The 17,504-nt window shown below is 46.3% G+C and overlaps 1 protein-coding gene across 1 annotated transcript in view; it reads left to right on the forward strand.

Moving 5' to 3' along the window:
- The window catches only part of aldh7a1 (aldehyde dehydrogenase 7 family, member A1), a 46,416-nt gene that overhangs the window by 9,144 nt on the left and 19,768 nt on the right, over positions 1 to 17,504 (forward strand). The window contains exons 2-3 of the mRNA XM_060908668.1: positions 11,475 to 11,528; positions 11,797 to 11,862. Coding sequence (XP_060764651.1) covers positions 11,475 to 11,528; positions 11,797 to 11,862 — 120 coding nt within the window. The remainder of the gene's footprint in view (positions 1 to 11,474; positions 11,529 to 11,796; positions 11,863 to 17,504) is intronic.

The following is a 17,504-nucleotide window of genomic DNA, read 5'->3' on the forward strand; positions in this document are numbered from 1 at the left end:
TTTTTTTTTTTTCTTTCAAATTCTAACAGAAAATGAGAGCGCCTAAAAGGGAAACCATATTTAGAACAAACCTGATTCAGATAGCGCTGGATACTTCTCTGGAAAGACGTGAGCGAGGACAGCTCGTATGCATCGCCATTTTTCTTTGTTGCGGACATGAAAAAGTTGCACAGCAACATGTTTAGTTCTTCGCCGCCAGGTATGTCTTCCACCTTTCAACCTTCATTTAGGTTTCGACAGAACTTCCCAAAGACACTGAGGTCGTAGGTCGTCTTTTTTGTTGTATTTTCTGCCCTTTGCTCCTCAATAAACTGCTGGATTCGCTCGGCGTTAGCAACAGTTACAGGTTTTCGGCTTTCTCCTGAAATGTTTTCTTTTGTTTCATCAGGGTAGTAAAACTCGCTTTCGCTGTGAACACTGTCGTTATCGCTATCCATGCTGCACAATTAATGCTATTATACTGAGAAATGTGAAAATAAATGTTGACAAAAAATTGCTATTATGTTTGTTGTTGTGAACGAGCGAGTCGCCAAAGGTCTGTAACCGGGGTCCATATCGTAGGATTCCGGACCGCCCGCGAGCCAATCAGAGCGCATGATTTGATGGAAACCGGACCGTGAAAAAAGTAAACTAGAAGTATTTTAGTATCAAGCTTATAGGTATGAAAACAAAAAGTAGCAAAAACACTCGAAACTCATTTTGTCACCTGGATGCACGTGTGTGTCAAGGAATCCCGCTGAAACCACAGGGTCTTGTTTTATTTTTTTTCCACCAGCATATCATCTTGGAAATTTGTTAAGGAAAAACTGAAACTGTCATGAATATTTTCCGTAAAATGTGTTGGTAAATAATTCCATGTTTAAAAAAAAAAAAAAAAAAGCAAATTAAAAATAAGTTCTGGATAAAACCCATCTTATGTAAATAAAGATACATATTTCATTGTCCGGTGGTCACGTGTTTGAGATGCGTTGGCCTTCAGTTACAATCGGGTTCCCCACGGTCGCAGAAGCTGTCAAAAATCAAGTTGATGCATATTCCTTATCATATGGAGCTCTGCTATTAAGACAAAATGGTCAGCAGAGCATGCCTATGACCCATGCAGATAGTGTTGTGATTTGGTTAACATGCATTACTTTCACTGGAAATTGGCAACATTTGTTAGTACTCCACTTTTGTTTCTGTGGTGGAGTGCATGTCAAGGGTGTTTTTATGAGCAGGGAGCAAATAAATTTGGGCTTGGCATTGGTGTTTGAGAGCAGGGCATGGCACCCTGGTCAAATAAACTGGTTGCAACACCTCAATCTCTATTGAGGATAGAGGAGACAGGCAGGCACCCTCTTCTTCCACAGCCATTGTTGAAACCTCCCTGGGAAAGATGTCGTCTTGAAGGCAGCATATGTTGCTCCAAAATCGGTGTACTTTTCTGCATTAATGCTGCCGTCACAGAAGTACAAGTTACCTTTTTGCCACACAACCCCATACCTAGTCATGAAAGTGTTCCGGATTTTTTCCGCTAATGACCCGGAAATCCGGATATTTGACAAAACTCTTGAAAATCTCCGGTTTTCCGAATGGAGAAATTAATTTTTCGGATTTTTCGCGTTCCTAGACGCGGCGTAATACTTTGCATTGTCCTTGCATGGGCGCAGTCCTTAAATAGCCCAAACACAGTTCATTGATTAAAGACAGGTGTTTTTTGCTAACGGCGTGCGTGCCGGAGCTCGTTAGGTGCGCCTTCAGGTGCACGTGCTAAGGCGCGCAGGACTGACACTGTTCTGCGCAACACAATCGCACTAGAAAGCATTGTGCCAGTGTAGCTGCAGTCTTTTTAGTTGCGAATTACGAGTATTTTCTCTCGTGTTAATAATTCGCCATAGCAAAACTTTCCTCCTTCTTTCGACGTGAAGAGAGGTAAGCAATTTATTTTTTATACGTATATATATTTTTTCCCATCAAAGTTGCATTTTGTGGTTTCGAAGCTGAGTTTTATGCTGCATTCATGTGCTATGGGAATTATGGTAAATACCAAACGCCGACATGGAAAGCACACATGAACGCCCCCTCTTGTGGTATTTTCCACTGGGCAACTCGTAGAAAATTTTGATACACGAGTTGCCGAGATGAGATGAACTTTAACCTTTTCAACATGGCGGCGAGCGGTACAAGACACTTGAATGCTAAGCATTGTACGCTACTAAAGTTTTTTTTTTACTAGTGTAACACTCCCTACGTGTGGGTGGAGCACTGAGGACGGCAGGACAGAGATCAGGTTTGGGAAAAGGCTTTATTGCCACACTTTTCAGTGAACAATCGTTACGGTGACTAGACAGACACACACACACAGCCAGCGTCTAGTCCGGAGATCCTCTCTGCTCTCACTCTCCCTCCTTAAATAGGGCGCGGTCACTGGGAAGACACACACAAACACAGGTTAATTGTTCTCAGGTGTCGTGATTCTGCCACTTACCTTCCCTGACTCCGCCCTCCTGTCACCGACCGGCGCTTGACCACGCCCCCGCTGCCACATACCCCCACCGCCCGACTCAGGCCGGGCGCCCGTCCGGCCTGCAGCCGACTCCCCCCCCCCCCCCCCCTTGACGGGAGAGGAAGTCCGCCACGACCATCTGCGCCCCCGGCCTGTGGACCACCTTGAAATTAAAGGGTTGGAGCGCCAGATACCAACGGGTGATCCGCGCGTTGGCATCTTTCATGCGGTGGAGCCACTGGAGGGGCGCGTGGTCCGAACAGAGGGTGAAAGAGCGCCCCAGCAGGTAGTACCGGAGGGCGAGGACCGCCCATTTGATCGCCAGGCACTCCTTTTCAATCGTGCTGTAGCGCCCCTCACGCACTGACAGCTTCCGGCTGATGTATAAGACCGGGCGATCCTCCCCCTCCACCTGCTGGGACAAAACGGCCCCCAGCCCTCTGTCCGACGCATCCGTCTGTAACATAAAAGGGAGAGAGAAGTCAGGGGAGTGTAAAAGTGGCCCCCCACACAGTGCAGCCTTTACCTCCGAGAAAGCCCGCTGGCACTGCTCCGTCCACTGGACCGGATCTGGCGCCCCCTTTTTAGTGAGGTCAGTCAGCGGGCTGGTGACGTCCGAATAATTAGGTATAAACCTACGATAGTAGCCAGCCAGCCCCAGGAACTGTCTCACCCCCTTTTTGGTCTTGGGCCTCGGGCAGGCCGCAATCGCTGCTGTCTTATTAATTTGGGGACGCACCTGCCCGTTGCCCAAGTGGAAGCCCAGATACCGTACTTCCACCCGCCCAATCGCACACTTCTTTGGGTTGGCAGTGAGCCCCGCCCGTCTCAGCGACCTAAGGACGGCCCTCAGGTGTTGCAGGTGCCGCTGCCAGTCGTTACTATAAACGATAATGTCGTCCAGGTAGGCGGCCGCATAGGTGGCGTGGGGCCGGAGGACCCGGTCCATCAGCCGCTGAAACGTAGCGGGCGCCCCAAACAGCCCAAACGGAAGTGTGACGAACTGGTGTAAGCCAAACGGTGTGGAAAAGGCCGTTTTCTCCCGGGATAATGGAGTCAAGGGGATCTGCCAATATCCCTTCGTTAAATCCAGTGTCGAGTAGAAGCGAGCCGTGCCTAGTCGATCGAGCAGCTCATCAACACGAGGCATTGGGTATGCGTCAAATTTAGACACCGCGTTGACTTTTCTATAGTCCACACAGAACCGGACCGAGCCGTCGGCCTTGGGAACCAAGACCACCGGGCTGCTCCAGTCGCTGTGGGACTCCTCGACGATGCCCATTTCGAGCATGGCCTGAAGTTCTTCCCGAACCACCTTTTTTTTGTGTTCGGGTAGTCTATAAGGGCGGCTACGCACTACCACCCCCGGGGGTGTCTCTATGTGGTGTTCTATGAGGTTAGTGCGACCGGGCAGGGGCGAGAACACATCCGAAAACTCGGCCTGCAACTGGGCGACCTCCGTGAGCTGGGTCGGGGAGAGGTGGTCTCCACAGGGGACCGGAGAGGTACGTGATGCCAAACTCTCTTTTTGAACCTCCGGCCCCAGCTCCGCCTTCTCCGGAACTACTGACACCAACGCCACGGGGACCTCCTCGTTCCAGAGTTTGAGCAGATTGAGGTGGTAAATCTGTGGCGCCCCACCCCTGTCTGTTCGCCTCACCTCATAGTCGACGTCCCCGACTCGCCGTGTGACCTCAAAGGGTCCTTGCCACTTGGCGATTAATTTGGAGCTCGACGTGGGCAAGAGTACGAGTACTTTATCTCCCGGTGTGAACTCTCTAAGGCGCGTACCCTTGTTGTACAGGCGGGCTTGCCGTTCCTGGGCCTGCCGCAAGTTCTCCTGAGTTAGGTGGGTGAGCGTGTGGAGTTTTGCGCGCAGGTCCATAACGTACTGAATTTCATTCTTACTTTGTGAAGGTCCCTCCTCCCAATTTTCCCGCAGCACGTCCAGGATGCCGCGCGGCTTACGCCCATATAATAATTCGAACGGGGAGAACCCCGTGGAGGCTTGAGGGACCTCTCGCACTGAGAACAGCAAGGGTTCGAGCCACTTATCCCAATTACGTGCGTCCTCACTTACGAATTTCTTAATGATATTTTTGAGGGTGCGGTTGAACCGTTCTACTAAACCGTCCGTTTGTGGGTGATATACACTGGTGCGGATCGGCTTAATCCCCAATAACCCATACAGTTCGCGCAGTGTTCGTGACATAAACGTAGTGCCTTGATCAGTCAGAATCTCTTTCGGGATTCCAACTCGGGAGATGACGCGGAAGAGTGCCTCTGCAATACTGCGTGCTGAGATATTGCGCAGAGGCACTGCTTCCGGGTATCGCGTTGCATAGTCCACTAGAACTAATATAAAGCGGTACCCTCGTGCTGACCGATCTAATGGCCCGATGAGATCCATCCCAATTCTTTCAAACGGGGTCTCGATTAACGGTAGAGGGCGCAATGGCGCTTTTGGAATGGCTGCTGGGTTTACTAACTGGCATTCGCGGCATGCCGTACACCACCTACGGACATCGCCGCGAATCCCCGGCCAATAGAAACGGGCCATTATTCGGGCTAGTGTTTTATCCTGCCCTAAGTGTCCAGCCATGGGATTAAAGTGAGCCGCCTGGAATACCAATTCCCGGCGGCTTTTTGGAATCAAAAGCTGCGTGACTCGCTCCTTAGTTTGAGTGTCCTGCGTCACTCGGTATAATCTATCCTTCATAATAGCGAAGTAGGGGAAGGACGGGGTGGCGTTCGGCTGGAGCGTTTGACCATCGATTACTCTCACTTGGTCAAACGCATGCCGCAGAGTCTCGTCTCGCGACTGCTCTAATGGGAAATCCGTGAGGGAATCCCCAATAGAGAGAGGAGGGGCCGGCGGCTCCTCACTCTGACGCGGAGATGACGTAGACGGCTCTGTGACAGCTGCTCCCGCCAAAGCGACACCGGGACCTCCCCCTGTCAAATGGCAGGACCCACTCTCGACTAGGCGTGTCATTAAACCCCGAAATCCCGGCCAATCCGTCCCCAAAATTAACGAGTGGGTAAGGCGAGGATTAACCGCCGCCTTCACTATAAATTTTTCCCCTCTGAAAATAATGTGAACCGACACCAAAGGGTAGCTGTGAACATCCCCGTGCACACACAACACCTTCACCCCCTGTGCTCCCCCCAATGCCTCGTTTTGAACCAGGCTTTGGCGAATTGAGGTCTGATTACAACCAGAATCCACCAACGCCTGATATGTAGCCCCTTGGATACTCACCGGTATGCGATACGCTCCGGCCCGATCGAGGGCGGCCTCTGGCGCGTCGGGGATCCGAACCACCGCGCCCACTTCCATTGCTGTGCACTGCTCATGAAGGTGGCCCGGCTCCCCGCAGCGCCAGCAAACCGGCCCGGGCTTTCCCTCTGCACCGGTGATCTGGGGCTCACTCACCTGAGATGGGGGAGAGACAGACACAGAAGGGAGACACGGGAGGGCACCGCGGGTGCGGCGGGCCGGCTGGGGTGGAGCCGGCCCCCGCCTCCGCGGTGGGGGAATGGGGCAGGGACGGGACACAGGAGGAGAGGGAGGGAGAGAGAGAGAGAGAAGAGGAGAGAAGAGACGATGCCATCTGCTGTCCTGCCGCCGGGACAGCCGCCAGATGATCCTCCGCCAGCTCGACTGCCTGATCCAGCGACGCCGGGCGGTGGCACTGGACCCACTCCGCGGTTCCGGCTGGTAAGCGGGCGACGAACTGTTCCAGTACCACCTGGTCGACGATTCCCTCGGCGTCGCGATTGTTGGCCCTCAGCCACCGCCAGCAGGCGTCCCGGAGCTGCTGGCCGAACGCGAACGGCCGGCCGACTTCCTCCAGTCGCAGCGCGCGGAAGCGCTGGCGCTGTTGCTCCGGTGTGCGCCCCACGCGCTGGAGGACGGCCCGGCGGAGGTCTGCGTAGGCCAGCCGGCGGTCGGCGGGGAGCTGTAGCGCGGCCAGCTGCGCCTCTCCCGTGAGCAGGGGGAGGAGGCGCGCCGCGCGCTGCTCGATCGGCCACCCCGAGGCTTCGGCGACCTGTTCGAACAACGTGATGAACGCCTCGGGGTCGTCCTGCGGGCCCATCTTGGTGACAATGAGGGGAGACGGGCCCGCGGCCGGAGCGCTGGTGGACCCCGCCGACGCGAGAAGATGCCGGAACGCCTCGCGATCTTCCTGCTGGGCCAGCACCAGGGCTTCGAAGCGCTGCTCCTGCTCCTTTCGGAGAGTGACGAGTGCCTGGTGCTGGCTTTGCTGAGCCGTGGCGAGGGCGTGGACCAGATCGGTGAACGGGGAGGATTCCATGGGGCTGCTGGTTTGGTGCTCCACGTCCCGGGTTTCAGCACCACTGTAACACTCCCTACGTGTGGGTGGAGCACTGAGGACGGCAGGACGGAGATCAGGTTTGGGAAAAGGCTTTATTGCCACACTTTTCAGTGAACAATCGTTACGGTGACTAGACAGACACACACACACAGCCAGCGTCTAGTCCGGAGATCCCCTCTGCTCTCACTCTCCCTCCTTAAATAGGGCGCGGTCACTGGGAAGACACACACAAACACAGGTTAATTGTTCTCAGGTGTCGTGATTCTGCCACTTACCTTCCCTGACTCCGCCCTCCTGTCACCGACCGGCGCTTGACCACGCCCCCGCTGCCACAACTAGTACTAGTGGGTAGTTTTTGGTGTCTATGCATTGTTGCGTCATTAACAAGTGTAATATAATACATTAGAAATCCGTTTCCTTTAAAAATGCGTTGTTATGGTTTGTTTTTACCTATCCAGAGCAGACGCTATTGCTAACGATAGCTAACTAACTATTGCTAACTTGAATCTGGTCCACCATCTTTAATTTGTCAACCACAACAAAAGCATGTGAACACAACACACTGGTAAATACCACTTCCCAACTGGAAAATATCATCTTCCCAGAGCACATGAATGCAGGGTTAGTGCCGTTTCTAGAACGCATCAAGAAAACGTGGAAGAAACAGCAATAATGGAAGAGCCGGTTTCTAAGCTGCCTAAAACTAGCAATGGTAATTTATTTTTTGTTACATAATGTACTCAGGCTGCTAGTCAGTGTGTGTGTCTCTCTCTCTCTCACACACACACACACACACACACACACACACACACACCGTACGCCCCGATTTACATGAGAAATTTGGTATTCATTGATGTGTTTTAAATTTACAGACAATACGAACTAATGTAAACAATTGGCCTCAACTCGCATAAATATGAATTGGAAATGTTTAGTTCACTTTAGCTTCTGCAAACGCACAACTCGACTAAAAGATTGATAAACGAGGCTCAATGTCCCCAACATTGAAACCTGAAAGCTTTAGGCCAAGTTTACATTAGACCGTATCTGTCTCGTTTTCTTCGCGGATGCACTGTCCGTTTACATTAAACCGCCTGGAAACGCCGGGAAACGGGAATCCGCCAGCGTCCACGTATTCAATCCAGATCGTGTCTGGTCCGGTGCTGTGTAAACATTGAGATACGCGGATACGCTGTGCTGAGCTCTAGCTGGCGTCGTCATTGGACAACGTCACTGTGACATCCACCTTCCTGATTCGCTGGCGTTGGTCATGTGACACGACTGCTGAAAAACGGCGCGGACTTCCGCCTTGTATCACCTTTCATTAAAGAGTATAAAAGTATGAAAATACTGCAAATACTGATGCAAATACTGCCCATTGTGTAGTTATGATTGTCTTTAGGCTTGCCATCCTTCCACTTGCAAGTGGTAAGTGACGCGCATGCCCGACATGCACTGAGATCACACACACAGCGGCTCAGTCCCGAATTACCGCTCGTGCACTTCACTCGCGCGCTCTGTGAGCTGCGCAGGGCCGGAGTGCGCACCCTCCAGAGGGCACTCGCTGTTCAGGGCGGAGTGATTTGGAGCGCAGGATGCCTGCGGAGCCGAGTGTATCCGTGTATTGGTGTTGCTGTGTGCACGCGAATCGCGTATTGGTGTTGCTGTGTGCATGTTAATCGTTTTAAAAACGTTAATCTGATGATCCGCTGATACGGTCTAATGTAAACCCCACCTTAGAAACTCTAACAGACCTTTTACTTTTTAACAGTACAGTTTTGGGATTTTGCTGAGTTTACCTTCAACTGTCTGATTTTTTTTTTTTTTTTAAAGTAATGAACTGTGTAGCAGGAAAATCACCGCGTTTTCTAAATGCACTCCTGAAATTTACTCATTAACTGGGGGGATTAAATTTGATATTTTTGACATGTTAATCATTAATGTACATGAAAGAAAAAGGCTTAAAAGTTATAACTTGTTTTAGTGAAAATAAGCACTAAAATGCGCTAGAATGCAGGGTTTTGCGTGTTATGTTATTAAAATATTTTCGGGGGACGTTGCCCCCCCCCAATATCTTAGTTTGACTTTCAGGGTTTTTTTTTTTTTTCTTTGCTCCACTTTCATCTCTGCATACCATGGCAGACACTGGCTTTTGGACTTTGTTGCTGGTAACAGTCTGGATGGTCCTTTTCATCTTTGGTCTGGAACACATGGTGTCCATTAACAGATGATGTGTGCACCAGATACTTATTTGCATGCACTGGAAATGATCTCCTGCACACCAGATGCTATTTATTTATTTAATACATAGCCGTACATTATCATGAAACTGTGTGAAATTAGATGTTGTGTAAGCCCAATGTTGCGTAAGCCAGTTGGACAGAAAATGGAATGTTGTTGCATTATGTGTAATAGCAAAGCAAGCCAACATGGCAGCGTAGACTGACAAACATAAGTGTTATTCTAGCCCGTTTCATTACATGGATAATATTGTACTCATAAAGAGACGACTTGCTTGCTTACCTTTTTTATCTTTTGCACGTTCTTCCTTTTTCTTTCGTCTAAACTGAGCACTTGATGGCTGATCTGAGACCTTTGCTTATCCATTTGTTGACTTGGCACTACATTAGTACTACATCAGTACATTACTCATCCCCCAACACTGTCGTTCAAGGCTAAACTAATCCACTTTGGTTTGTTCACACAAATCGGAAAGAAAAATGCACCGATGTATGTGAATCTATATAGTTCACAGTATTATGAAAGAATTGTGGATTATTTGGTAGAATTTTGTAGTGTGACTGATTTTTACTAATTGCATTAGTACTGTACAGAGTTGGTTGTGCTATTGGATAGATTCTCCCACTCCCCCTACTTTGGGCTTCCAGTCGGGAGATCTGATATCAACCTACCCCTTCCCCATCTCATACTTCTGAGTGGGCGACCTTTCTTTCAGGCAGTAGCCTGCCTAGCTCACAAACTAGAATCAGGGTGCTCGCTTTGACGAGGTTAATTGACCCACACGGTGTCATGAGATCATTGACTTGATGTGCAAATGAGCAATTGAAAACCGATTGTGCAAATGTCACCATTCCTAATTTATTCTGTACGGGAGATCCATGTCGCCTTTGGCAGGATACAGCCCTGGGTGGCTGCCCATGTCACCCATATCTAAATCCGCCACTGACCAGGTTATCTAATTTTGGTACGCTTGGCTGCCACAGTGCTTCAGTGACTAAATTTATGCATTTCAGTGCTGAGGAATGAGTATGCTTTAACAACATGCTGAATGGAAAGTAAACTATTTGTAGGTTAAAGCTAGCTAGCAAGTTATTAGTTGCTTCCTTACTATTGGGGTTGCATGCAGTGATGCCTACTGGAACTGGCACACAACTACACCAAGGAGGGCTGTGTTCCAAACTAGGGATGTTAACCGATGACCGTTTGACCGGTGGTTGACCGAATCAACGTCAACCGGTTAATTTTTTTTTGGTTGTCGGTTAAAAAAAATCGTTTTGAAGCTGCCGATTTTGGAGCGGAGAACCTGGAATTCTGTGTTGTAAACGCTTGGGGCATGCCATGCGGTGTAAGGATGACAGCTGACAAATCAGAAACACCCATTCAGTCATGTCCCGCCCTCCCGCTCCAGTTGAAAACAGCTGCCACTCGGCGAGAGAAAAGTGTAGACACAGGCTTTTTAGCTTACAAATTACGATTGGTTTTTTTTTAAAATTATTATTAGAAGGCACATCGAGTTTAGTCCTGCCTTGGCCAGTGCATTCTGAAAGTATGTTTCGGTCTGTAGCCAACAATGCATGTTATTGCAGATCACATCTCTCCACACAAACTAAAGGTGCAGATGCCGACTTTTTCACGGCTGAATCGTGCAGATCCGATTTTTTATTTTTTAGGGGGGGGGGCGTTGAAGTGTCTGAATAATTTCATCAGAGTAAATTCTGTATTAAAATTACTAAATAAGCAAATGCCGTTGAAATTATTCAGACACTCCAACGCCCCCCCCAAAAAAAAATCGGATCTGCACGATTCAGCCGTGAAAAAGGCGGCATGCGCCAAAAGGCGTGCCATTTGCATCCCTGTTAAACTCATAGGTTAACCGGCTGAGGCTCGGTGGTCGGTCAAGATTTTTTTTAGTTTTCACCATCCCTATTCCAAACACAGGGCTGTGCATACTACTGTACTAAATAGTACGAGGGGGATAAACAAAATCATGTTCCTATTGGTACCAACCCTTTTATACTCATGACTGTTAAATGAAAAATCCACACCGAAAAACTTGCATATTAATCTTTAATTAACCCATGATCATGATTAACCCATCACATGTTGATTTTATATAGTCAACGATTTTATTACATTTTGTAATTCTGAGTTGACTTTAACTGATGTTTAACTGAGGGTTACACAAATGATTAACAAATCATTATTGCAACGTTGGCCTATGATATCAACCTTTGGTGAAGCAAGAGGTTTTTTTTTTTTTTTTTTTTGGATGATCCAGAACTCGCATGAAGTGGTTGATGACAGTATGTTCCTGGAGTATATTTATCCTCCGACTGGAGTGTGTTCATATGGTGCAGTCCAGTTTCACAATTATTTACTAGTTTCTGATTGTTCCCTTATGTTCCTAGGTGGTCACATCATACTGTCCTGCCAACAATGAGCCCATCGCCCGAGTCCGACAGGTAACTTTACTTGTGTACACATGTTTGCTCGTTCCTAAGAAATAAATATCAATGTCAAATGTCAATGTCAATGCTGAGTCTTTTAAGTCACTTCAAAGTGGTAAATATCTAAACTAAAGCTGGTGAACGGAATTTTTCCACTTTAAATAATGACCATGCAAGAGCTCTCCTTGTGTGAGTCTTATGCTCTATTATGACAAATGGGTAAATGTGTATCGTAAGATGGTTTTTGATCTTTTGTAAAAATGTATTTCTACCTTTCAATCAGGCCACCATGGCTGAATATGAAGAAACTGTGAAGAAGGCACGAGAAGCATGGAAAGTTTGGGCAGATGTGAGTACTGAGATACAGTTAGGTCCATAAATATTTGGACAGAGACAACATTTTTCTAATTTTGGTTCTGTACATTACCACAATGAATTTAACAAAACAATTCAGATGCAGTTGAACTTCAGACTTTCAGCTTTAATTCAGTGGGTTGAACAAAATGATTGCATAAAAATGTGAGGAATTAAAGCATTTTTTTTCAACACAATCCCTTCATTTCAGGGGCTCAAAAGTAATTGGACAAATTAAATAATTGTAAATAAAATGTTCATTTCTAATACTTGGTTGAAAACCCTTTGTTGGCAATGACTACCTGAAGTCTTGAACTCATGGACATCACCAGATGCTGTTTCCTCCTTTTTAATGCTCTGCCAGGCCTTTACTGCAGCGGTTTTCAGTTGCTGTTTGTTTGTGGGCCTTTCTGTCTGAAGTTTAGTCTTTAACAAGTGAAATGCATGCTCAATTGGGTTGAGATCAGGTGACTGACTTGGCCATTCAAGAATATCCACTACTTTGCTTTAATAAACTCCTGGGTTGCTTTGGCTTTATGTTTTGGGTCATTGTCCATCTGTATTATGAAACGCCGACCAATCAATTTGGCTGGATTTGAGCACACAGTATGTCTCTGAATACCTCAGAATTCATCCGGCTGCTTCTGTCCTGTGTCACATCATCAATAAACACTAGTGACCCAGTGCCACTGGCAGCCATGCATGCCCAAGCCATCACACTGCCTCCACCGTGTTTTACAGATGTGGTATGCTTTGGATCATGAGCTGTACCTTGCCTTCGCCATACTTTTTTCTTTCCATCATTCTGGTAGAGGTTGATCTTGGTTTTATCTGTCCAAAGAATGTTCTTCCAGAACTGTGCTGGCTTTTTTAGATGTTTTTTAGCAAAGTTCAATCTAGCCTTTTTATTCTTGAGGCTTATGAGTGGCTTGTACCGTGCAGTGAACCCTCTGTATTTACTTTCATGCAGTCTTCTCTTTATGGTAGATTTGGATATTGATACGCCTACCTCCTGGAGAGTGTTGTTCACTTGGTTGGCTGTTGTGAAGGGGTTTCTCTTCACCATGGAAATTATTCTGCGATCATCCACCACTGTTGTCTTCTGTTGGTGTCCAGGTCTTTTTGCATTGATGAGTTCACCAGTGCTTTCTTTCTTTCTTTCTCAGGATGTACCAAACTGTAGATTTGCCACTCCTAATATTGTAGCAATTTCTTGGATGGGTTTTTTCTGTTTTCGCAGCTTAAGGATGGCTTGTTTCACCTGCATGGAGAGCTCCTTTGACTGCATGTTTTCTTCACAGCAAAATCTTCCAAATACAAGCACCACACCTCAAATCAACTCCAGGCCTTTTATCTGCTTAATTGAGAATGACATAACAAAGGAATTGCCCACACCTGCCCATGAAATAGCCTTTGAGTCAATTGTCCAATTACTTTTGGTCCCTTTAAAAACAGGGTGGCACATGTTAAGGAGCTGAAACTCCTAAACCCTTCATCCAATTTTAATATGGATACCCTCAAATGAAAGCTGAAAGTCTGGACTTTATGTCCATGTCCATTATATAACTATAACTTGAATATGTTTCAGTAAACAGGTAAAAAAAAAAATTGTCAGTGTCCAGATATATATGGACCTAACTGTAAAGTGAAGGCACTGAGATTTATGTTCTGTTCCATTGATGGTTTAAATATCGGGGCTCCCCCTGGGTTCTGAAAAATATTCTCCACTTTTTCCTTGAAAAATTATCTAAGTATTCTTCGCTTTTTCTTAGTCTGTATTTTTATACTCCTGCTCCGAAGGAGGGGGAGTATACCGGTTTACCTCTGTCCGTCTGTCTGAAACACCTTTTTTTTTTTTTTTTTTTTCCCTCTCAGCAACCACAAATCATTAGTCACTTGGTACCAAACTTCAGCTTGGGGTTCTATACTGTTTTCTGGTCTGTCCCACATCGACTTCCTGTTTACCGACTGAATGTATTTACGAAACATATCGGGTGGATTTTGACGCGATTTCAAGAAGCAAAATGCTATTTCAAAATGACCGTTTACCAGGATGCTATTTGAAATCCCTGGGGAGAGACACTGCTCTTTACTTACTCGTTTCAGGGTTAATTATCTGTTGAAGTCAACGTTTATAATAAGTGTCCTATTCCTTCGATTGCTTGCATTCTGATATAAGCGAGAGTGGGGGGATGCGTAAGTGCGCAGTAGCTCACAGTTGACCTTGTTTTATCTCCGTTACCGACTTATCAAAGTGGACTTGATACAGGTTTATACAAACCAAACTGCCACAACTCAAATATTTGTACAGATACAGCTAGGCCTCTCCATTACATAAAAAAAAAAATTGGACTTCAGTCCAGTCTCTAATAAGAGACTTGATTCTGGGTGCCATGTGCACCATTAAGCTAAAATAAACCTCATTTAGTTTGAGCTTACTTAAGGTTAATTTAGCATGGAGTTATTCAAAATAGGTACTGGGACTCCCTTTACCTCAACAGGAAACTTGATTTACAATTAAAGAGAGTCAAGAAGAATCTTGAAACAAACGGTGAAGGAATTTGAATTTCCAGTCAATTTTGAAGCCGAACAGTGAACGACACTGCGTTTTTCATCATACGGTAGCAGCTAAAAGACCCGGGGCCAAGTCAAGTTTTTCTGGGACTTGTATTTTTTTTTTATTTATTCTTTGAGAGATTGGCATCGAAACCTACCCAAAAACTTGATCAGCTTGGACTGCGCCATTGTTTGTTTCACGTAGAGATAATTACACCACCACACCAGGCCGATTACGACATTGGTCCAAAAAAAAAAAGTTAACTTCCTGGTGAAATATTTAAATGCCAAGCCTAACTCGAATCAGGTGATCCTAATCAGCAAGTCGCCATGGACCTTTAATCAGCAGCTTTCAAGGGGCAGTGATGGTTTATGGGTTAAATGTCTGGGTTACTGTTTAGCGGGTTGGTGGTTCAAGCCCCAGCACTGCTGGCCTCTTGGGTAAGGCCCTTATTTAATCCTATCAGCTTAATCTATCCACATTGACCCAGTATAGAAGTGGGGAAAATGATGGTCTTCCAGAACTGCTGTACACATGATCCAGTAACGCTGATGTCTTTGGATTTTTTTGTAGGCTGTTTGGGACGGGGCTACGCTAAGCCTACACAAACCCTTGTGCTGTGATATATTCTCATAGAGTAGTCTGGGAAATAACCGGCGGATAAGTGATGTATTTTGAAACACACTTTAAGTCAGTCAGTAAGTTTAACACTGAAATATTTGACGTTTATTGAAGCATCATGCTTCAATACATACTCAGGATTATGAATGAACAATTTACATTTTGTTCTTAAATGAAATAAAAAAAAAAAATCATAATGGACTTTCATATGTATATATTCTACTCCTCGCTTATCGAGCGTAGGTCTGGTGGATGAGGTGTCATGGGCAATGTCACCCCCTAGTGGTAATATTCTTCACGCCATCATGGCTTGGTAAGAGTCACTGGAGCCCTCCGAGCTGCTGATGAGCGGCTGCCTCTCGGAGCCCCTTTTCCCACGTCTTGATAAAAGTCTGAGGGTTTTAGCCAGCTCAAAGCCAAAAGCGCAAAACAAACTGCACCCAAGACCGCGGCGCCCAGGAGCCAGGGCCAGAGCCCACGTGCTTCCTCCAGATAGGACGTGATTTCATCTACAAGCCGCTGACCTACAATCATAATAACAAACTTATTGTATAATATATAATACTTTACAAGTACAAATGTTATAAAATATGTGAATAGTTCTATATTATATTAGATGATTGAAGTAACATAAGGAATTCAATGTTTACTTTTATTCAGCGGCCCTAGAGCTGCTACACAGAGCAGAGACTTGCTCATATGTTTGATAAACGCTGCAATAATGTTAACTCTGTCTTAACATAATGTGACATTTAATACCTCCTACCGCTCCTCAGTTATTATAGTTGTAACTGGTATACTAATGGGCCTTTTCCACTACCCTTTTTCAGCTCACTTCAGCCCGACACGGCTCGCGTTTCGACTACCTCAGAGCAGCACGACTGAGCTCACTTCAGCCTTTCTTAGCACCCAAAACTCGCACGGTTTTGGAGTGGGGCTGAAGCGAGCCAAACCGAGCCGAGTGGGGCTAGGGGCGTGAGGAGACACTCCCCTGTGCACTGATTGGTGAGGAGGCGTGTCCTCACATGCCCACACACGCCCCGCGAGCACACTGGGATCTGTAAACACCGTAAACCCGGAAGAAGAAGAATTATGAATTACGAGAATTATAAAGCCTTATGCGCCTCGCCTCATCTATACGCTTTTGCCAGTATCTGTTGGCGTTGTCAGTGACAACAAGCCACAGCACCAAGACCAGCAACACTAACGACTCCATGTCCTCCATGTTTATTGTTTACTATCCGGGTCGTGAGACTACCGCTTAAAAGATCACTGATGTCACTGTTTGCGCCGCCTAACGACATCACGTGACGTCCACCCACTTTCGCTAACTCCACCCAATGTGTCCACCCACTTCCAGCCAGCGCGGTTGTAGTCGAAATGCAACTCCAACAGCCCCACTCAGCTCGACTCAGCACGGCTCAGCCCGACTCAGCCGTGTTGGTAGTGGAAAAGCGGCATAAGCCTATACACAGAAAAATGTATAGTTCATGAAATCATAATTTGTTTGTAATCATAACACAACACTGAAATATTCAACATTTATTGAAGTACAATATCCTGTTCAAGTATGTCATGAAGACTATGAATGATAGACTGTCTACATTGTCTTGTAAAATGAAATTGAAAAGCACAATGCATTACGTTTTATATATTGGTAGGAAAATGGAGTATTTAAAAACAACAGGTTTTAAACAAGATTGAGGGCCATTGAGATCACTGAATAAAGATGGTTATTCCTTAATGGGTTCTCCTTGATAACAATTAAAGGTAGCCTGCCTTTCAGATTTTTCAAGTTTAGGTAATTTAAAAGAATTTTCCCTGACACCTAATTATTTTTTTAGTGGACCAAAAGCTACTGAATTGAAATCACAGACTTCCAATTTTATGAGTTTTTTTTTTTTTTAAAAATAGAACAATTAATTAATTTAGGGCCATGTGGCTCTAAACTCTCTGCTATTTTTTTTCCTGCTTCACCATGACGCAATACAAGATACTACGCCATGCATCACATGGTGGGCTTTCCCTGTTCGCGCAAGGTATTGTGGGATACAAATTTGAAACAGGAGAGAAAAATGGAGGATGTGAATGAAACGTGAAAGAGCGACTACAATAACGGAAAGTGAGAAGAAGACGTTATGTTGCGAAGGAAAGGAAACACAGGACCAAACTAATAAATATCGGTGGTCAGCGAGCACCTCGGTGTGATCAGCTGTTCGTTTAGTGACAGAATGATGAAACTGTCAGTGCACGGTCAAAGGTAAACCTGTAGATGGCAGTAATGCAACACTGTGGATGCCAGCTGCCGTAAAACCCAAAAGACGAAGGTAAACCTGCACATGCGCACGCAGACGTCCTCTGTTTGCTTGACTCCACAAAGCGAGCGATTTTCATGCATGTTATTTGCTAGGGAATCCCCTCAAATTAAATAATTTCCCAGCCACAGAATGGCCTGTTTT

Source organism: Neoarius graeffei, chromosome 25 (assembly GCF_027579695.1).
Source record: "Neoarius graeffei isolate fNeoGra1 chromosome 25, fNeoGra1.pri, whole genome shotgun sequence".
Taxonomy (NCBI): domain Eukaryota; kingdom Metazoa; phylum Chordata; class Actinopteri; order Siluriformes; family Ariidae; genus Neoarius; species Neoarius graeffei.